This window comes from Danio rerio, chromosome 10, assembly GCF_052040795.2.
Source record: "Danio rerio strain M-AB ecotype USA chromosome 10, GRCz13ab, whole genome shotgun sequence".
In the NCBI taxonomy this organism is placed as follows: domain Eukaryota; kingdom Metazoa; phylum Chordata; class Actinopteri; order Cypriniformes; family Danionidae; genus Danio; species Danio rerio.
This window is the reverse complement of record NC_141030.1, coordinates 43,511,086-43,534,000: the sequence shown is the minus strand read 5'-3', so window position 1 is coordinate 43,534,000 and position 22,915 is coordinate 43,511,086. Positions and strand designations below refer to the sequence as shown.

General features: G+C 36.0%; 1 protein-coding gene across 11 annotated transcripts in view; it reads right to left on the bottom strand.

Annotated features, from left to right (window-relative positions):
- kirrel3a (kirre like nephrin family adhesion molecule 3a) overlaps positions 1–22,915 on the bottom strand; it is a 532,216-nt gene that overhangs the window by 153,877 nt on the left and 355,424 nt on the right. For 9 of the 11 annotated variants that reach the window (XM_087271356.1, XM_087271360.1, XM_087271352.1 and 6 more), the window contains one exon: positions 13,397–13,546. In XM_087271356.1, coding sequence (XP_087127482.1) covers positions 13,397–13,535 — 139 coding nt within the window. In that variant the 5' untranslated portion in view covers positions 13,536–13,546. Of the gene's footprint in view, positions 1–13,396; positions 13,547–17,234; positions 17,400–22,915 lie in introns of those variants that run through there. The other 2 variants (XM_087271358.1, XM_087271362.1) reach the window with 2 other exon arrangements.

Below are 22,915 nucleotides of genomic sequence, written 5' to 3'. Positions count from 1 at the left end.
GCCAGTTTAGTGGCTAATTCGTACGAATTCGTATGAGTTCAGTCGTACGAAATGGTACGATTTTAAAAAGGAGGCGTGGCACCTGACCCCACCCCTAACCCCAACCGTCATTGGGGGATAAGCAAATCGTACTAATTTGTACGAATTAGATCGTACGAATTCATATGAATTAGCCACTAAATGAAAAAGTTACGAATTGCCGTGAGATTGTGTTGGAAATCCAGCAGATGTATGTAGCAATGCAGACAATGGGTCAAGGCAACAAAAATCAATCCAAAACAGAGCAAAAGGGCAATAACAAGGAACGCACAGTAGGTAAGGGTAAACAGGCCAGGTCATACTGCAGTCAGGAAAGTCATATGGAAAAACGCTCGGTAGAGCAGGTAAACTGGCAATATTTCACAAAGTAACTGTTCCTGAGTGCTCGCTGAAATATGCTACAAACAGTAATTGAGCGAAGAGGAAGCGGAGGTGAGTCAGTACTCTGATAAGGGCTCCCCATGCTGGCGTGGCATTACACAATTTCATTGTAAAAATGCAAATAAGTTTCATAAATTCGGTTGCATAGATATAATTGTAAATCATAAAAAAAAACATAATTAAGGAATTTTGCTGCCACTATGCTGACATGCAGGCATGTGTAGCTCTGCCCTCTTTTGAAAAGTGCACAATCGCATTTGAACTTAAAGTGACAGTCACCAAAATGGTGCATTTAGGATTTAAACCTAAGAGGACGTTTCATAGATTTATAAAACATTATTTGTGTAATATTGTGAGTTGAAAATTTACATACACACTCTAAGCACATCACAGACTTTTTTTACGTATTGTAAAAAAGGGCATAATAGGTACCCTTAAAACATTTTTTCATTGTATAACATATGTACTTATTTTATACATCGAGTAAACGACAAGATGACCTGTTTCAGTATATGCCTGAAAGTAAACTGACAAAAGTGACTTTATAAGCAAAAAGAAAACAGTAAAGTCGGTCTAAAATTAAACCAATAGATGAATTGGATAAGCTAAATTGGTCGTGGTGTATGAGTGTGTGTGAATACGAGAGTGTAGAGTTGTTTCCCAGTACTGGGTTGCAGTTGAAAGGGCATCCACTGTGTAAAACATATGCTGGAATAGTTGGCGGTTGATTCTGCTGCGCCGACCCCTGATAATCAGGAATTAATGAATAGTTCAGAAAAAATGCAGCACAGGGTTCAATAGAATCTAAGACTGCTCAATTCCAAGAATGCAGAGAAAGGCGTTATCATGCAGAGCGGACTTTGCCAAGTTACCTCAGAAGAATGAACTGAGATCGCGAGAATAGTGAGCAAGTCCTGTGAGAAACAAGATGCTGTGATCTTCCTGATCTAAACACTTTTTTAACAGAAAATTATTTAAATTTTACAGCATTCATACAGTGACTTATTGTTTTTCCCCTTTTCAACATATACAGTATATAATATGATCAAAAATCTTACAAATATATTCAATTCAGCTTTATTTGTATAGCGCTTTTACAATGTAGATTGTGTCAAAGCAGCTTCACATAATTGGTCATAGTAACTGGAACAGTGTGGTTCAGGTTTTAGTGTTTAAGTTCAGTTCAGTTCAGTTTAGCTCAGTTCAGTGTGATTTAATCATTACTGAGAGTTCAAACACTGAAGAGCCAATTCATTGATGCGTAGCTCTACCAATCCTGAACCATGCGAGCCAGTGGCGACAAATATACTTTGCACAATGCAAATTAAACTGACTTGAATATGAATTTCAGCAAATAAACTTTCTTAATGTGTTTACTTTCACCATCTTTTTAGGGAAACTCCTGAGATAAATAAGTTATCGCTGAACTTTAATAATAAACCTGTAAAAAAGGCTGCACTTCCTATATCCTTTATTCAGCCGCAATGACTTCTGGGACTTTTAAAGCGAGTACTGTGCTGAAGTGTGCTTGGTCTATATCAATAACACATCAGGGCTCTTCACACATCCTCCGTTCTTGCGGTCTTGAGTTTTGGAACTGAACTTTGACTGTTAATGATGACGTTACACGAAGACGCAAGATCGCTGAAGAACGCATATTGAAAAACAGTCTAAGAATCAGGAATGTTAAGAAAACATTGTGTTTTTAACATGTAGTTTTTTATAATCTTTAAACAAAACTTAGGATTTTAGACAGAGTTTAAATCCCTTCTGGCTTGTACTCCTCAACAACATATACTGTAATGTTAGAATAAAACATTAGAGTGGGCAGAGAGTAGCTGCTGTTTTTGTTTGCGTTTTGCTTGTTCGAACACATTCGACCACATGAGCATTTACACTATGAAAGCAATACAATCTGATGCATTTTTAACAACCTCTGGATGTAGTCAAAAGTGGTCAAGCTCAAAATATCAGAGCCTGTTTACACGTTTAGCATCAGGACAGGATTGACAAAAACACAAACAACAGTACAGCACATAAAGCCTAATAAATGGAGAAAGATTCCAATTATATGCAGTTGAATTATTAGCTCTCCTGTATTGTTTTTTTTTTATTTCCCAAATTATGTTCAACAGAGCAAGGAAATTATCACAGTATGTCTGATAGTATTATTTCTTATTTGTTTTTTTAGGCTAGAATAAAAGCAATTAATTTTTTTTTTAAATCCACTTTAATATAGTCAATATTAAATATTATCTATATTATAACAGTCAATATTATTAGCCCCTCTTAAGCAATATTTTCGATTGTCTACAGTACAAACCATCGTTAGAATGAATTGCCTAATTACCCTAACTCGCCTAGTTAACCTAGTTAAGCCTTTAAGGCCCAATCCCAATTTTACTCGTTTTGCGCTTTCAAGTGAAGGGGTAGGGGTTTCTTAATTCTTTTTAGCTTGAAGCTGTAGGACTCTGTGGCTGGACTGCCACACTTGAAACAAAGATTTCATAACATTTCATTACACCATCTAAAGCGGCAGCATGGCTGCTTATGGAACTAAGGAGATGCACAAGTTCAATTCAATGATATTTACAGTTAAAGTCAGAATTATTAGCCCAAATGATGTTTATGATGTTTAAATAATTATATTTCCAAATAATGTTTAACAGAGCAAGGAATTTTTCACAGTATTGTCTATAATAATATAATAAGTCATATTTGTTTTATTTAGGCTAGAGCCTAAAGCAGTTTCATTTTTTTTAAAATTCATTTTAAGGTCAATATCATTAGCCCCTTTTTTTGTTTTTATTTGTTAGAATGTTCACAAAACAAACCATCACTACAATGACTTGCCTAATTACCCAAACTTGCCTAGATAACCTAGTTAAGGTTTTAAGGCCCAATCTCAATTTTTCCCCTCAGTCCTTCCTCTTTCCCCTCAATTTGTGCTTTCACATGAAGGGGTAGGGGTATCCCAAATCTCTTTAGCTTGAAGGTGTAGGGCTAAAGGGAAGGGCTGAATTGCCACACTTGAAACAAAGATTTTATTACATTCATTACACTATCTACAACATGGCTGCACATAAACTAAGAAGAGGCACAAATTTGTGTTTTTTGTCATTTTTATGAATTTTTACAACAAACAACCACATGTTTTAACACCTAGCAAACAATTGTGTGTTTTATAAACGCCTAATAGACATCAAGATGTAGACAGCTTGGCTGAAAGAAGGCTAAACTTGGGCTGTCAGTGAAAATCTAATAGACATCTAAGAATAGCCCAAAACTTGACTAGTCGTCAGATAGACAGATTAAACAGACTTTATATGTGTGGTCAGTAATTTCTGTTTTTTGGATGGTTCTAGTTTTGGTCTATTCTTAGATGTCTTATAGTTTTTCACTGAAATTTAGCCTTGTTTTAGCCAAGATGCCCATGTTTAGACGTCTTTTAGACATCTATTAGACATCTTTTAAAAACAAAAATGCTTAATATTAATTTAATATTAATTAAATCATTTTATTGTTAATGTACAGTGAAACTGATGAATCCATGGTGAGGTAAGTGACGTTATAAAGTACACTGCTGTTCCATTTGAAGAATTACCCGACTTGTGTCCTCGCGTACTCGGGCGTTCGCTCTTCTAAGTCTGAACTTGGCAAGTCTGAACTTCCAAGGACGCAAGTCCGAACTTTGCGTACTTGGTATTGAGAAACAGCCAATCAGTTATTAAAAATTAGTTTTTAAAACTAATGTGTTTATAAATGAGTTAAAATAATTATTCTTTCCGTTAAACAGAAAACATAATTCTGACTAATTCTGAAATCTCTTATTTTTTCCCCTATAAGGATCTCTGGCACCTAAAAAGTTTGAGAGCGCTTGCTGTTTAATTTGAGTTACACTTTATCAAGTGACTTTTTTTTCATATCCGCTTTGAAGCGAGACTTTTGTCCAGTGCCACTGCTGCTGGAAGTATCACGCCTCTGTACTCGATTATACCATGGTACAATGATATCCAGGAGTCCCCGGACACTTCTAAACGCTCGCAGAAAGACAGACGCAGTGGAAAGGAAAGAAAAGCCCTGAGAGGCTCAATTAAAGAGCTCCGTCCATGACTAAACGCTGCCTGGGGCCGCGGCTAAAAATGACTAACTTGAGAAAGCGGCGTCCAAAATGGAAATCTTTTCTTGGTAAAGTATATGGTTTAAAAAAAAAATCACACATCACGAGAGGACTAAATGAGGCCGCAGCTAAAGGCTCAATCTTCTGCTATTAATTGCTCGCTTCTTGAAGTGCGTACGTGAACGCAATCAGCAACTATTGTTGGCGATAATGACCCCTTGATCCGGCAATTATGTGTAACGCTAGCTAAACGGGATCTGATCGCTGTGCTTTGAGCTAGATATGAGAATAAATCATTGAATTATGCTTCGTTACACAATAAATATTTCAAAGAGCTAATAAGTTCAACTTGAAGCGAGCTGGAGCAAATTTAGGAGCGACATAAGGCAAATTGAAGCTTTAGGGACGAATGTGCGCTGAATCTGAATAAGGCCTAAGTTTGTTTTGCTTTTTTTGGTGTTTAATCTGCGAGTAAAAGAGTCAGTGAGAGGGAAAATCAGTCCAGCGATCAAATCTGATTTGTTTTGTGATGTTCAAAACAAGACGAGATGATTTTGCAAACGTAAACCTAAAGGTTATCCACACATACAGTGTTGGGTGATATTAGTTACAAAGTTATTGTTATTGGAAAACTTTTACACAGCAAAAGTAAAGTAAATTCATCTTCAAGCAATTTAAGCACAGTAATCTGCATGTTTAGATACTGCTAATTTATTTTATTTTACTATTATATAACTAGGAAGTACCCACCAGGCACAGAACATTAAAAGACATTAACATTAGGTTAGATTTAGGTCAGGTGACCAAAATTCAATGTCTAGCCACCATCTAAGGACAACGTTAATTTGACGTCCTATAACAACGTCAAATGATGTTGACATTTGGTTGATTTTAGGTTGTGTTGGTGACCAAAATCCAACGTCAAGCCAACATCTTAAACCAACATCATTTACAGTTGACAATTATTAGCCCCCTGAATTATTTGCCCACAAGTTGCCCACAATTTCTGCTTAACAGAGGTAAAAATTAGGCAACGTATTGTATAATGATGGTTTGCCCTGTAGACTATCAAAAAGAAATAGCTTAAAGGAGCTAATAATTTTGACCCTAAAATGGTTTTACTTTTGTTTTTAACTGCTTTCAATGTAGCTGAAATAAAACAAATAAGACTTTCTCCAGAAGAAAAAATATTATCAGACATACTGTGAAAATTTCCTTGCCCTGTTAAACATCATTTGGGAAATATTTAAAAAAGAAAAAAAAATCAAAGGGGGGCGGGGGGTGTTTGTTGTGGCTAATAATTTTGACTTTAACTGTATATGTCAAATGCTAGCATTTAATCGGCAGGTATGGCAACGAAAATGCAACGTCTGATGGATGTCATAGTGATAACTTCCACACAACGTCAAGCTGTAACATCATTAGACGTTGATATTTGGTTGATTTTAGGTTGGACATTGACATTGGCCTGACATTGGGTTCTGACATCAACCTGAATTTCATTTCCAAAACAAAATGAAAAGTCCCCACTACGTTGGTGCACAACGTCAATCTTATGTCATACTGACGTGCTGTGCCTGCTTTGAAATGTTTTGTGTTTTGAAACATATCATTCATAAAGTGTTACATTTTGTAATAAAGCTAAAAGTCCAGTTTGGCTCAGATTTAAAGAATTAGAAGTGTTCTATGTGCCATTGAGATTTACAGTGGTCCCTCGTTAATCGCGGGAGTTACGTACTAAAAATAACACGCAATAGACAAAATCCACGAAGTAGTCCGCTTTATTTTTCACAATTATTATAGATGTTTTAAGTCTGTAAAACCCCTCACTACACACTTCTCAGACAGGCAATAACATTTTAACACTTTTACCTCGTTTAAACATTTTCAAAGTTTCATAGTAAAAAAGGTCAGCATTATAAAATAAAAAAAAATTTAAAAAAACAAACACAATTGATCTTTATTTATTTATTCTGTAATGGTGGCCTACAGTTGCGTAACTTCTCCCTTCCTTTAGCATGTCTGGTTAGCATCTTCCTCTGCCTTTCTAGGTGCTATCGCAGGTGCCTTTGACAGTGCAGAACGTTTCATCGACATTATGGGGACACTGCGAGTGATCGAAGGTTTATGTAAATTTGGCGAGCTGATTGCATTCTGTACAGTACAGGAGGCACGGCATGGAGGAGATTGATTGACAGTGGTCTACAGCCAGTCAGGACGCAGAACACAATGCGCTAATCAAGACGCAGAACTCAATGCGCTGTAAAAAAAAGGTCAAATTGCACAAAAAAAAAAATCAGTGTGAAAGTGAAAAGTGAACCGCGTTATATTGAGGGATCACTGTAATTTAATAACTCGAGTAACTGAGTTACTTTTTAGAAACGGTAATTAAAAATGTAACATAAACACAATTTTAATAATGTCATCTGTAGTTAGAAATTAAATACTTTTTTAAAGTAACTCACCCAATCCTGCGCACATACTTTCAGAACATTTCACTCCATTCTTACAAATTAATTTGTAAATCTCGTCATGTGAATGTAAAACAGCTGCACTCGCGGCGCGTCTCTCTGGGGTTTCTGCGGATGATGAAGCGCTTGCCTTAATTAATGATAGAAATGCAATTAATTCTCGATTGTTGCTTTGCTTTGCTCAGTCTGACGGCGCTTTTGACAGGCACTTTCTGAGACAAACAGGAAAACCTTCACAACAGTCAGGAAAAGTTAGCGGGGGGAAAGAATCCGCAAGGCTGCCGGGTAAAAAAAAATGTCAGGGGAAGCATTCGCGGGCTGACAGAATGGGCTGCTGTCCTTCTATTGCAGTGCTTTACTGGTAAAAAGACCAGACAAAGAAAGGTCTGAAGTGTTCTGTAATGATAGGAACAGATCTGACAGAGACACACGGCAGCTTTAAGCAAACATCTTGACTTTGCTTTCAGTCTGAGAGTATCATACACTGGAAAGCAGAGCAGAGCAAATGAATCAGCATCAAATGATGGAATCATGTAGGAAAATAACTTAAATGTGGCCTGTTATGGCAAAATCACTTTTATAAGAGGGTAAAGCACAGTTGTGTTGAAACAGTGTGTGAATATAACCAGCATCTAAAGGTAAACATTATTAATTAATATTTTTTATAACTGTATTTGATATAAACAGTTTGCAAAAATACTTTGATTTGTACGTCTGATCAGAGAGGGAAAGTCTCGCCTATTAATGGAGATCACTCACTCATTAGCATACACTAGGGTTGTCACGGTGCCATTAATTCACATTATGATGCTATACCAGCTGAAGTATCATGATACCAAGTAGTATTGCGATACTGTAATTCATAAATCAAATCTATGCAATACAGAAAATTGTCAGAAACACTATATTTTATGTTATAATAGGCCTACTTGAATTGAATTCATAATTCCCTTTTTATTGAAAAAAAGTATATGCGTATCACTTCACCTAAAATGCACCTTCACCTGCTGATAATTGATTATAAAGCTTGTTTGGCATGCTGTCCCGGGAGAGAGCCCTAAGCTCGTGATATCCTCGAGCCCAGGGCTCCCTGCCGTTGCAGGGCGAGAGGGGAGTTTGAGCTCAGGTAGGTCTCGAGAACTCCCCTGCTTGATAATGCTGAATGTGGATTATGAATGGAGAGTATATGCTGAATTCAACGCTTGTCTATGATGTCGATTTAGTTTTGTCAATTTACTTATGTTATATGTTTTTGGTGAAAACCCACGCAAACACGGGGAGAAAATGTAAACTCCACACAGAAATGCCAACTTGCCCAGGTTAAGATCTGAGCCAGTGACATTCTTGCTGTGAGGCATGATCATCATCGGGCCTCCGGGCTTCCCTGACAAGGAAAGGGGAGGAGTAGGGGTGGAAGGGGGGCTTCTTCAAGAAGAAGATGGCTAAGGTAAGATACTCTGGTTATTTATAGTGATTTAGGAATAGTCCGATTTGTGGATTGTGCCTTAATTAATGAGGGACCAGCTGCTATCAATCATAAGAGTGGCTCCTCTTGAAATTAGTTTATAAATTAACTTTACTTTGTAGATAACTGACCAACAAAAATACATTAAATAAAGATACAAATTGTACCAAACAAAATTTGTTACAAAAAGACAATTTTTCCAACAGAATTTGGCTATATGAATTGGTCAAAAATTGTTTCAATGTTTCCTGTTGCTCTGCTGTTTTTCATCTATTAGTTGTTGTTCTTTTTCTTTTTTTTTTTTTTTTAAGTCTAAGGTCTAAGGTTTAAAGGGCCATGACACCCCCCTCTTTCGGTTAAAGTCTACTTCAGAATTTTTTCAAAAGATGCATGATTAATGGGCGTGGAGCTCCGCGAGCATCGGGCAGGAGTGGGCGTGGCCAGCAGGGGAGAAGGGGAGCGAATAACTGCTGTTGTCAGTTAGCTCACAAAATGAGACACAAAGAGGAGACGCATGAGTTCATAGTTTACAAAGTTAAAATGCAAAGAAATGAACAGTGATTTAATGCCCTGCTACATTTGTTATTCGTAATTTCATATACAGACAACCACAATTTATATCATTATAAAGATGTGTGTTCATGTAAACACTATAAATGAGGACTTTTCCCTCAATCCTCGTATCCAGCAGACTCAGTGCAGCAGGTCTCTTGACCTGTCTATTTTAACCATTAACCCTGCTGGTAATCTGGAGGATTTAGGCGAACTGGTCTGAAGGTGAACGAACTCCTGATAAAAGACAGCGTCCACCATTCTCTAATGCTCGTGCTGCTCTCCCGACAAAAATGCTAGCAGCACACAGACAGCTATGCTGTATGATCGGCCCTGACAAGATCGCGGGGGAAAACATGCAACAAACCCCGTGGATGATGGAAACAAACGCATATGAGCCTTCATGAACAGCTAATACTGTGCCGTGGTTTCCGTGTCTCTCAGCTCGGGCTTGACACTGGCAGGTCTGGCAGGTCTCATAAATAATTAAGCAGCCGGCTCTTCTCATAGGATAAGAAAACTCCACTATGAATAATAATGAGAAACCGACGCGTCATCATTGCACTTGCAGTTCTGAGCTACGTCACCGATTTTGATCCCGCCCCAAAAATCATTTTAAACCCGGAAGCTGAAATTAGCTGACAAAAGCTCAAAATTATCCAGTTTTCCCCACAATTAAAGCTGACAGGTTCTAACATTGTCTTAACTGATGCTCAACACACACACACACACACATCTGTTAATATATTAAAAAAAAGTTCTCCGGGGTGTCCTGAACCTTTAAGGTGAGAATCCAAGGTAACTCAAATTTTCACTTTGAGAGTTGTTCTTTTTAAGAGATTGTTGCTGTTGTTGAAGCTACTAAATCATATTGACAGGAACAGAAATTAACTGATTCAGATGTGCATTCAAACTAAAGCACCAGAAAACGTGCAATAGGTTGCCATAAAGGGCATGAATTCTACAGTTTTGAACCCTAAAAGGGCTCCACAGACTATTCAAATATAAAGGTCTATTGTCTCACAAACGTGTAAGCATTTTAGTGGCTTTTCTACGTGCAACATTATGTATTGTAGATAGACCGTAATGATGATACTACCGTTAACAAACTACAGTGTCTCCGCCAGTATTAGAGCCATAGTATTGTGATACTAACATAGTACCGGTAAACTGTGCAACCCTAGCCTAGACAGCCCTGAATAAGAAGTTTTCTCTTATATTGGCTTATATTGAGTTTTAGGATGCACAAATAAACACCGGAATGTCCATAGACTACCTTCTCAGCCACTTATTTAGACATTTTCAGCTTTTTACAGAGATGGCGTTCTGTTTTGAACATGTATAAGCATTTTAGCTCACCCTCTTTTGAAAAGAGCACAATCTCATTTGAATTTAAAGTGGCAGTCAGCAGAACAGCTCATTTTGAATCTAAACCTATAAGGGTCAGTTTTGAAGAGTTATAAAACATGATTTGTGGTGTTTTTTGAGCTGAAACTTCACATACACACTGTAGGGACATCAGAAAAATATTTCACATCTTGTAAAAAGGGGCATAATATGTCTTCTTTAAAACTGTTTTGGGGGAATTTTATAGCTTATGTACTTATTCTATACACTGAGTCAAAGACAAAACATCCTGTTTCAGAATTCACCTAAAAATTAACGGACAAATGTGATTTTATATGGACAGAAAACAGAAAAGTCAGTCTAAGGGTGCTTTCACACCTACACTTTTGTTTCGGAACGTATCTCGTTTGCCCAATTAGCGCGGTTCGTTTGGCATATGTGAACAGGGCAATCGCGCTCTGTTCCGCGCCAAAGTAATCGCTCCGAGATCGCTTGAATGAGGTGGTCTCGGCTCGATTGAAACGAACCCTGGAGCGGTTCGATTGTAGTGAAAAAGCGATCCGATCCGAGCGCGGTTATATCACAGTGTTTTATGGATTTGTAATAGGCTTACGGCTATATGAAGAGAGAATTATGAGTAGGGCGGGAAGTTTCGCGAGTCTCCGGAAGCCCGCAAACGAGTGATGATCTCCCGGTAATCTCGCGTCTCCCTCCAGGTCCTCAAATAGGCATCGTCACGCACCCTTCTCACCCCTCCCCACTACGTCTCTCCTCAGACACATCGCGCGCGCGCGCACCCTGTCAATCACCACCAAACCACCACCTTTCCTGACAGCTTAGCGGCACTCTGACCAATGTGAGGAGAGTTTACTCGCACGTGACTTGTTTTAGCTCTTTTGGTCCGATTAGAAACTTTGCAGTGTGAAAGCGAACCGCTCCAAGAGAAAAGAGCAACAATGTAACAATTGTAATCTCTGTTTCGGAACAACTGAATCGATTCACAGGTGTGAAAGCACCCTAAAATGAAACCAATAATGAAAAGACAATAAATAAGTGTGACTCACCAAATTCATGTGTTATTGTGATCAATCAAAAAGAAGACATTTATTAAAGATCCAAATCTGGTACGTGTAATTGAAAGCTGTTTAGTTGGTTCGGTTATTGATGTTAGAGATCTTAGCACAGTGTAATATTTCAGCATCATTCTTTTAGCAATTATAATGATTTCAGAGTGTGCCGTGGCACACCACCAGATTTCACATGATTATCAGCTCATCATTTTATGATTCGATATTGGAAGCCAAAACAATCCCTCTGACCTGCCGACTAACACTGTGGCAACGAGTTCCAATGCTCAGAGCCAGATATAATAACTGCATAACCAAAGGGTATGGGGTGACTAACTATTACTGTGCTGTACTAGTCATACAACTCAGTATACAAGCAAAGATTTAAAGGTGAACTAGAATGAGCATACTGAAAAAAAAATAAATAAATAAAACGCAGATTTTAGCTCCAACTTGCCTCAACACACCTGCAAGGATGTTTCTAGAAAGCCTGGTAAGAGCATGGCTTTTTCTCGATGTCCGTTTTATAGCGGTCTTGCTTCCTCGTGTAACGTCATCATCCACTGCCAAAGTTCAGTTCCAATACTCAAGACCGCAAGTACGGAGGAGTTGAAACTTCCCGGATGTGTTCTTGATATGGAGGACGCACCGATGCAGACTTGAACACCGAACTCGCGCTAGAAGTCATTGGGACTGAAGGTGGGAAGCACAGCATTTTATTTAGCTTTATTATTAAAGTTCAGAGATATCACTTATTTACCTCAGGAGTTTCCCTAAATGAGATGGTGAATATAAACATCACCATGGACATCTTAATAAAGGGATAAACACATTAAGGATGTTTGATTGCTGAAACTCGATTTACAATCTGTTTTATTTATATTGTGCAACGTATATTTGTAAAGTCTTTATGCATAGTATATATATATATATATATATCTAAAGGGGGAAAACATAAAACAAAATATATATCTAAAGTTGAAAAAATAAAATAAAATAAAATAGTAATAAAAAAGTAAAATTAAATAAAATACTAAATTAAAATAAAATAAAATAAAACCATAACAAAGTTAAATAAAATAAAATACTGATCTAAAACAAAACAAAATAAAATAAAATACTGGTTAAATAAAATAAAATAGTAATAAAAAGTGAAATAAAATAAATTACTAAAATAAAATAAAATAAAATAAAATAAAATAAAATAAAATAAAATAAAATAAAATAAAATAAAATAAAAATAAATTAAACTACTGGTCTAAAATAAAATAAAATAAGATAGTAATAAAAAGTGAAATAAAATAAAATAAAATTAAATTAAATTAAATTAAATTAAATTAAATTAAATTAAATTAAATTAAATTAAATTAAATTAAATTAAATCAAATCAAATTAAATTAAATTAAATTAAATTAAATTAAATTAAATTAAATTAAATTAAATATGAATGCTGAATTTTTTATAAATATAGTGTCTTGGCCTTTCTCTGGATGTTTGTAGTTACCAAACGTACTGTTCATTATTAAGTTAACGCTGATTCTCACGTTGTATGAATGCTGTAATGTTTAAATTTTTTTCCATTAAAAATGCGTGAAGGTCACGTGACCATCAAGAAGAACGCAGGACGCATTCTCTGTTCTCGTGGTCTCCAGAGTTCGTTCTTCCGAGGACACCTGGCAAGACCGGTCTCCACAAGAACGCAAGTCCGTTCTCAGCGTTCTTGGAATTGAGAAACAGCCCTTGTTTAGCTAGCCCAGGTGTGTCCGATTGGAGTTGGAACTAAACTTTGCAGGACACCGGCCCTCCAGGACCGAGCTTGGACATGCCTGGTCTAAATAAAATTTTTTAGAATGTATAGACTTCACATTAATTGCCACAAATGTAATTATGCAAATCAACAAACAGTGTATTCTAACTAACCAACAAACAAAGCAGCGGATGATTTCTCTCTTACCAGAAAGATCTCGATTGACGCCCAGAGCGAGTCCGTCTTTGACCCACAGCACCATGCCTTGATACCCGATGATGGTGCACGGCAGAGTCACCGGCTCCCCGGCCACGATCACCAGATCATGGGGCTGCTGGATGAACATAACACAGCCTCCTGAAACACAGAGAGAGAGAAAGCATAAGCGAGGGAGGTCACAATTATAAATCATCAAATACAATTTGTCAGAGCTCGCTGCCCCTGCCAGAGGATTCACACACACACTCACTCACTTACAAAAAAAAAAACCCTTTTACTTGAGGATCATTATTATGGCTCTAGTAAATCTGCTCCTACCCCCAAAACTCACTTTGAAGAATAAATCTATAAATTCCAAACTTGATGTCACCGGGATGCTTAATAAAGTGCACCGACGCACAGAAGTACGAGCCGCAAGTTAAGAAAGCCGAACATGACAGTGCTGAGATCCACAAGACTGCAGCATCTGCACTATAAATCAGCAGCCGGAGCTCCTCCAACTCGCCCCAAACTCAGCTTAGCAGGCAAAATAAGTTCCCGTTCGCCGCTGACAGGCTCTGGATCGGCCCGCTCGCAGACGCCTGTTCACCTTGAAGTCTAATAGAAAGAGCTGCAAATGAAAAAGTGCCCTGAAGGTAAGCAGTCTTCAGGAGAACGTGTTAGCTTTCTCATTAAATCGCAGAGTGAGACAGACCGAGTTATTTTCTGTGGGTCGGGGAGGCGGATGAGAGCGTCAATAGAAAACGAATATGTATTTCTCTGACAATATATATTCTAAGAGAAATAAACATCACGGCTTTTCAACATTCACCTTTTATGTGTGTGTGTGTGTGTGGGGGGGGGGTCTTTTAATGTGGAAACAGTTGACACATCAGAGAAACGAAGGAGCCTTGCACGTCTCCCGAGACCACTTTGGTCAATTTTTTTTGTCTTAAATTCTATAAAGTGCAGCTCTGCGTGGTGGATCTTTTTTAAAAATAGTGTCTTGGCCTTTCACTGGATGTTGCGCTTACTAAGCATACTGTTCTGTTTTTATGCTGCTGTCTAATTCTGCTGTTTAAAGTTAATGCTGATTCTTCGTCTAAAAAATTTGAACACTTCATCTAAGGTGTGTTAAAACACACACACACTTGGCTTTAAACACTGCTTTGGTTCGTCAGTTCATGTTGGAGACACTGAAGGCTGTTGATCACATAATCCACAGGAGTTTGGCTCTGTTTTAATGCAAGAGACCTCAGGAGTTCGAAGTTATGTGTCATAATGAAAAAGAAACTGGTCAAACATGAAATAAAATAAAATAAAATAAAACAGTAACAAAGTTAATAAAATAAAATACTGATCTAAAACAAAATTAAATAAAAATTAAATAAAATACTGGTCTAAAATAAAATAAAATAGTAATAAAAAAGTGAAATAAAATAAAATACTAAAATAAAATAAATTAGTAACATAAATGGTGAATCTTTTATAAATAGAGGCCTTGTCTTGGCCTTTCTCTGGATGTTTGTGGTTACCAAGCATACTGTTCAGTATTAAGTTAACACTGATTCTTACACTTCATCTAAGGTGTGTTAAAAACACACAGACACATTTGGCTTTAAACACTGATTTGGTTCGTCAGTTCATGTTAGAGACACTGGAGGTTGTTTATCACATAATCCACAGGAGTTTGGCTTCATTTTTAATGCAGGAGACCTCAGGAGTTCACAGTTATGTGTCATAATATAAAAAAAAAATAAAATAAAATAAAATATTAATATAAAGTTAAATAAAATAAAATACTGGTCTAAAAAAAAGTAAAGTAATAATAATATTAATTAAATAAAATAAAATGTAATATAAAGTTAAATAAAATAAAATATTATTATAAAGTTAAATAAAAAATACTGGTCTAAAATAAAATAAAATAAAATAAAATAAAATAAAATATTATTATAAAGTTAAATAAAAAATACTGGTCTAAAATAAAGTAAATTAATATGAATATAAAGTTAAATAAAATAAAATATAATATAAAGTTAAATAAAATAAAATATTATTATAAAGTTAAATAAAAAATACTGGTCTAAAATAAAATAAAATAAAGTAAAATATTAATATAAAGTTAAATAAAATAAAATAAAATAAAATACCGGTCTAAAATAAAGTAAATTAATAATAACATTAAGGTAAAAAAATAAAATATAATATAGAGTTAAATAAAATAAAAGTATTAGAAAGTTAAATAAAAAATACTGGTCTATAATAAAATAAAATACAATAAAATACATCAAAATAAAATACTGTTCTAAAATAAAAATAAAAATATATAAAGTTAAATAAAAGAATACTAGTCTAAAATAAAAAACTAATAAATAAAATATTAATATAAAGTTAAATAAAATAAAACACTGGTCTAAGATAAAATAAAAATAAAATAAAATGAAAAGTTAATATAAAGTTAAATAAAATAAAATAAAATACTGGTCTAAAATAAAACATAATAAAATACTGGTCTAAAATAAAACATAATAAAATACTGGTCTTAAATAAAAGAAAATAAAATACTGGTCTTAAATAAAACAAAATAAAATACTGGTCTAAAATGAAACAAAATTCTGATCTAAAATAAAATAAAATATAAATATAAAGTTAATAAAAAAATAAAGAATAAATAAATAAATCAATCAAATATTAAAATAAAATAAAATAAAATATTAATGGTGAATCTTTTATAAATTTGGACTCGGATACTGCATATTGTTCTGTATTTATGCTACTAATACTTAAATCTACTGTTTAAAGTACTGTTTACCACTGATTCTTACACTTCATCTGTGTCAAAACACACAGACACACACACTTGGCTTTAAACACTGCTTTGGTTTGTCAATTCATGTTGGAGGAGACACTGAAAGCTGTTGATCACATAATCCACAGGAGTTCAGCCTCGTTTTAATGCAAGAGACCTCAGGAGTTCGCAGATATGTGTCATTTAAATACCACCATAATTTCAGGTTTCGATCATAATTCCTTGGTAGATATACAGACAGACAGAGCTGAAATGATTTGTCATGCATTTACTGATGTGTGGTTATATGGAGATGCACTTCCACTCAAATGTTTATGGAAATAATTTTTTTAAAAAATGTTTTGAAAGGAAGAATGCATTAAATTGATTAAAAGTGAGAGTAAAATATTTATTTTTAACGATTTTCCCTTTCTAATAAATGCTGTTAATGTGTTGTTCATTATTTAAATAGTAAGCATGAAATATATTTGTATTATTTCAAAATAAATCTAAACTAAATTAAATAAAAAATAGTAATATAAAGTTAAATAAAATAAAATACTGGTCTAAAATAAACTAAATTGAAATAAAATTTTATTATAAAGTTAAATAAAATAATATAATGGCCTACAATTAAATTAAATTAAATTAAATTAAATTAAATACAAATAAATTAAAATAAAATGTTAATATAAAGTTAAATTAAATAAAATACTGATCAAAAATGAAACGAAATAAAATCAAATGTTAATATAAAGTTAAACATTTAATAAAATTCTGAAGCCAAAGTTTTGACAGACTTGCTTTCCCATTGAACACACTTAAAAACATTATCCCCACATAAAAACAGACAGAAATGTCATCAATCTTTTGCTTCAATCACAGCTGTCAAAACTCAGATATAGTGCATGACAACGGATCAAGTTAATAAAAAGTTTGAAAGAGACTTGAAAGCTCATATTGATTTTTTATAGAGTATATTTTGGAGCACTAACACATCTGTCCACTTTCACTTGTCCACGTGAATGAAAACCCACTGCAAAAAACAAACCTTACCTTAAAATGATGGCAAACAATGTATAGAGAATAATGACAGGATTTTTATTAACCATTACTTCAAAAAAAAAAAAAAAAAACGATGGGAGAGGAAAAAAATAAACAACACAGCTCATGATCCCCAGTGCTTCTGAGTGATTTTTGCAGTCGCCCTGACATTTCAAACACTTATGAAACTGACAGTGCACTATGATGAAATGTCACAGACAGCCCTCCAGTGACCAGGCAAGTAATAAAATATTCAGTTTACAAAAAACAGCAAACTTCATTAAAAGTCAACATTAGATTAAAAATATCATGCATCTGCAATAACCTCCGAAAAGGCTGTGTTTAGAAGATACTGTAAAAAGAACTGTTAATTAACAGGTCGAGTTTTTTGTGATGAAGTTTTTTTTTATTTATTTATTTTTTTTACAGATATGAATTTCACTATGGGATATTTTGGTAAACTTCTGAAGTTGAAAATTCATCTATTTATTGACAAATTAGATGTTTAAAACAATAGATTATATAAAAAAATAAATAAATATTGAATTAAAGGGGGCCTATTATTCCCACTTTTACAACAGGTAAAATAAATCTCTGATGTCCCCAGAGTGTGTATGTGATGTTTCAGCTTGATATACCCCATAGATAATGTTTTATAACTTTTTAAAACTACCTATTATAGTCTTTGATCCACATTTTCATTTTGGTCACTGTTGCTTTAAATTCAAATGAGATTGTACTTTTTTCAAAAGGAGGGCGGAGCTACAAATGCCTGTGTGTCAGCATAGTGGCATATTCAAAAACAAGATTAACGTCCTATGCTTATTAAGGAGAGATGGTTACTAATGGGCAGAGATGGGAAGTAACGAAGTAAAAATGCTTTTTTTTAACAAAGTAACAAAGTACAAATACAAAAGCAATACAAAAGTACAAATAAAAAAGTACAAATACATGTTTTTGTTGTGCTGATAAAAGTCTCTTCACATTCCAATAGTAATGATTACAGCATTCATTCATTCATTCATTCATTTTCTTTTTCGGCTTAGTCCCTTTATTAATATGGGGTTGCCACAGCGGAATGAACCGCCAACTTATCCAGCACGTTTTTATGCAGCTGATGCCCTTCCAGTCGCAACCCATCTCTGAGAAACATCCACACAAACACATTCAAACTCATACACTGCGCACAATTTAGCCTTTATCCAATTCACCTGTGCCGCATGTCTTTAGACTGTGGGGGAAACCGGAGCACCAGGAGGAAACCCATGCAAACGCAGGGAGAACATGCAAACTCCACACAGAAGCGGCAATTGACCCAGCTGAGGCTCGAACCAGTGACTTTCTTGCTGTAGGGCAACAGCACTACCCACTGTGCCACTGCGTCACCATGATTACATCAAATGACCTAAATGTATTTATATGTATTTTTATATTCTGGGTAAGGCATAAAACAAAAACAAAAAAATGTTCGTCCAATTAAATATTGTCGGGCCGATAATCCCCATAATTCTGATAAGTAGCCCAAACTGTCTGTCAGCAACTGTAGATTTGTACATGTGCTCGGCCCAGTGTATTCAATAAAGAGAGTGACAGCGGTAAAAACAGATGCTAAATCAAAACTTTAAAGTCCTGAATCAATATTGGAGTTATTTTTGCATGCTGGAGAAAGAACAGCACCATAGCTCCTTTTAGACAGGTAATGTTGTGTTTTAAAACTATTTTCAAGAGTTCACACTTAGCTGATGATTGATTATAAAGCTAGTTTTGGCATGCTGTCCCGGGAGAGAGCCCTGAGCTCAGAAGATCCTCGAGCTTGGGGCTCCCTCCCATTTGCAAGTAGAGAGGGAAGTTTGAGCACAGGTAGATCTTGAGAACTCCCCTGCTGCAGTAGCTAATGAACAGATAGGGATTGCTCTTGAAAGATTACTTACTAGGAGCATGTCTATGGTGCTGATTTGGATTAGTCAATTAACTTAAGTTGCATATTTTTGGACTGTGGGAGGAAACCGTGGGAAACCCACATGAGCACAGGGACAACGTGTAAACTCAGCACAGAAATGTCAACTGGCTCGGTAAAGACTAGAACCAGTGACGTTCTTGCTGTGAGGCAACAGTGCTAACCAGTGGACCACCGTGCCACCCATCTAGGAAAGGAGGAGGAGTAGGGGTGGAAGGGGGATTCCTCAAAATGAAGATAGCTGTTTTATGGAACTTAAGGTATTTATAGTGGCTTAGGAATCATCTGCAGAGTCACTGATTGGATCCAAGACCAGCGACGAGATGATCCCAAGGTTTCCATATCCGGGACCAGGCCATATCCTGAGCTGCTGCTGCGCTGATGGTCATGGGGAGTTGGAGAACATGAGTCTGATTCCAGCGACGCTCCAGGGACAGACGAGTCTTCGCTGAGGCCAGCTTCCAGCCTCCACCGCGGTGACTGAAGCTCTGCACAAGACTTTTGGTCAGCGGAGAAATTAAAATGGTCGTGCCCAACTGAGTCTGGTTCTCTCAAGGTTTTTTTTTCTTCACTCTCCTACCAGGTGAAGTTTTTTTTCCCTCTCCGCTGTCAACACTTGCTCGCATGGTTCAGGATTGGTAGAGCTACACATCGATGAATTTGCTCTTCAGTGTTTGAACTCTGAGTAATGATTTTAAATCACACTGAACTGAGCTAAACTGAACTGAACTTAAACACTAAAAACTGAACTACACTGTTCCAGTTACTATGACCATTTATGTGAAGCTGCTTTGACACAATCTACATTGTAAAAGCGATATACAAATAAAGCTGAATTGAATTGAATTGAATCTGATTGGTTAAACAAAAATTGAATAATGCGGCGTCGGCTGCAAGCAATCATAAGCACGGGATCCTCTCCGAAATTAGTTTATAAATAAACGTCACATCATCACGCAAAGCTGATGTAGATTGTGTTGTTTTACGAATGGGTTAAATGCACAGAAGTGTTGTTCAGCCACTGAAATCTCCTGGCATGACTGATGTGACTATTTTCAGTTTCATAAAGTCCTTTTACAGCATCGATAATGTAGATTTGTTTTTGTTTAGTTTAACAACAAAGAAAACAACAAGTAAACAGCGCTATTCCCCCTAGCCTGCTTTACTGAGGTGAAGTTGCTTTTATATTGACATTGGCTCATTTTTGAACATCCTGTGATGCACTCCCTATATTGTTGACCATGCTACTTTGAAAACTTGGTCTGAAATAGTATGCAAGCATGACTTAGTAATGAGTGCAATTCCTGCACGCCGCCAACCAACCACTAAGGATACCGCAGTCACTTTTACAACTTTTTACCATCGGATGTTGCAGGAGGAAAGATCAAGGTCCTATAACACAAGTTATGAATGATTGAATGAACGACATTTCGAATCACGTCACGAGACCTTTAAAAATCGATTCATAAATATATCAAAATACTAATTTAAAAGTAAATCTGATCAGACTGAATATTGTTTCAAAGACTTGCAGATCATTTTCACAGCTCTAACAGACGCAACACAATAAATACACCTTGGCCGTCTCCATCCACAGCATCTTTTGTTTACGAGACTCAGCAGTTGTGTTTCATGAAAGCCGACCAATATTCACAGCAGGGGCTCTGGGAACCATGGACACCTCTAATGAGAGCCACAAATAGATAAATAAATCCAATCATTACATTCAGAGGTTTGGCGCATCCCCTCGCAGTGGGCTAAAGCACCCCAAGTCAAATCTAGACAAATGAATTTTGTTATTGGATTCCTGCGGTTCCATTTCCTGGACACAGATTTAAATATCACTCCCAAAAGACGTCAATTCTGAGCGCAACAAAGGGAGAGGAAAAACAGCGTGCGAGCAGAGCATTGAACGCTCTCAGAGAAAAAAAAGAAAGCGAGAATGAGAACGAGAGCAAGATGACAGGGAAGTTATTTACAAGATCAACATGCACGATCGATCGGCTTTATTGTATTACTGCCCTTTTGAAATCCAGCGCAAAAGTCACCTGAAAAAGCCTCTGTGTTTATCTGGCAAGAACTCAAACTTGGAGTGATTCTGCAACGTGTATCGCGAGGTGAGATCTTAGGAGTTTTGCATCAAATTGATTTACCAGGGTATCATTTCTTAAAGTGTGAATTGTCCGCTCTGTTGAAGTGAAATAGCTTCTAGTTCCCTAAGAGTGCAGCACATAATGAGCTTCATAAAATGTAGTAAAGAACATATCTAAAACAAATATATATGCATAACAACACTGCAAACAAATGATTTTCCCACTTTGAGTTTTGGTTTTAAATCTCATTCTCAATCTCAAAGAAGCATTTTGTAGACAAGTAAAAAAAAAAAAAGTCTTATTTTCAGAAATAATAAAACTTCAAACTTAGATGTGTTTCCTAAAAACAAGCTAAATAATCTGCCAATATGGTAATTAAGATAACTGACTTTGAAACAAGTTTATTTATCTTACAGTATATATCATGGTAGATTATTTTGCTTGTTTAAAAAAAGAAAAAAAACTTAATTTTGACATTATTTCAGAAAACAAGACCTTATTTGTTGATTGTCTAGAACAGGGATGGGGCAAACTCGGTCCTGGAGGGCCGGTGTCCTGCACAGTTTAGCTCCAACTCTAATCAAACACACCTGCTTATAGATTTCTAGTGATCTTGAAAACACTGATTAGCATGCTCAGGTGTGTTTGATTACACCGGCCCTCCAGGACAGAGTTTCCCACCCCTGGTCTAGAAAACGCTTCCTGGTTTAAGAATGTGTGTGTATTTCGACTAAAAACAAGACAAAAGGGTGGCAGGAGATTGGTGTAAAATACAGAAGACTCCGGAGAATAACAGGTAGGTATGACAGTAGGTGGTTACTATAGGGTGTAGATATATGGTTGTTTGGGTATGCTGAGTGACTGATAGAGTATTGCTATGTTGTTGCCAGCGTATTCTGAGTGGTTGCTAATGTATTCTATGTGTTTACTAGGTTGAGGGTGTAGCTATATGGTTGTTAGGATATGCTGAGTGACCAATAGGGTATTGATATTTCCAGTGTGTTCTGAGTGGTTGCTAATGTTGGTCACTAGGATGAGGGTGTAGCTATATGGTTGTTGGAGTATGGTGGTGACCAATTGGGGTATTGCAATGTTATTGCCAGTGCATTAAAAGTGGTTGCTAATGTATTCCAAGTAATTACCAAGGTGATGGTCTAGCTGTATGGTTGTTGGGTTATACTGAATGACTGATTGAGTATGTATATGTTATTTCCAGTGTGTTCTGAGTAGTTGCTAATGTATTTTAGGTGTTTACCAGGGTGAGGGTGTAGGTAAATGTTTGTTGGGATATGCAGAGTGACTGATGGGGTATTTATATGTTATTGCCAGTGTATTCTTATATATTTTAGGTGGTTACTAGGGTGATGGTGTAGCTATATTGTTGTTAGGATATGCTGAGTGACCAATAGGGTATTGATATTTTATTTCCAGTGTGTTCTGAGTGGTTACTAATGTTTCTAGGTGGTCACTAGGATGAGGGTGTAGCTATATGGTTGTTGGGGTATGGTGGCAACCAATTGGGGTATTGCAATGTTATTGCCAGTGCATTAAAAGTGGTTGCTAATGTATTCCAAGTAATTACCAAGGTGATGGTGTAGCTATATGGTTGTTGGGTTATACTGAATGACTGATTGAGTATTTAT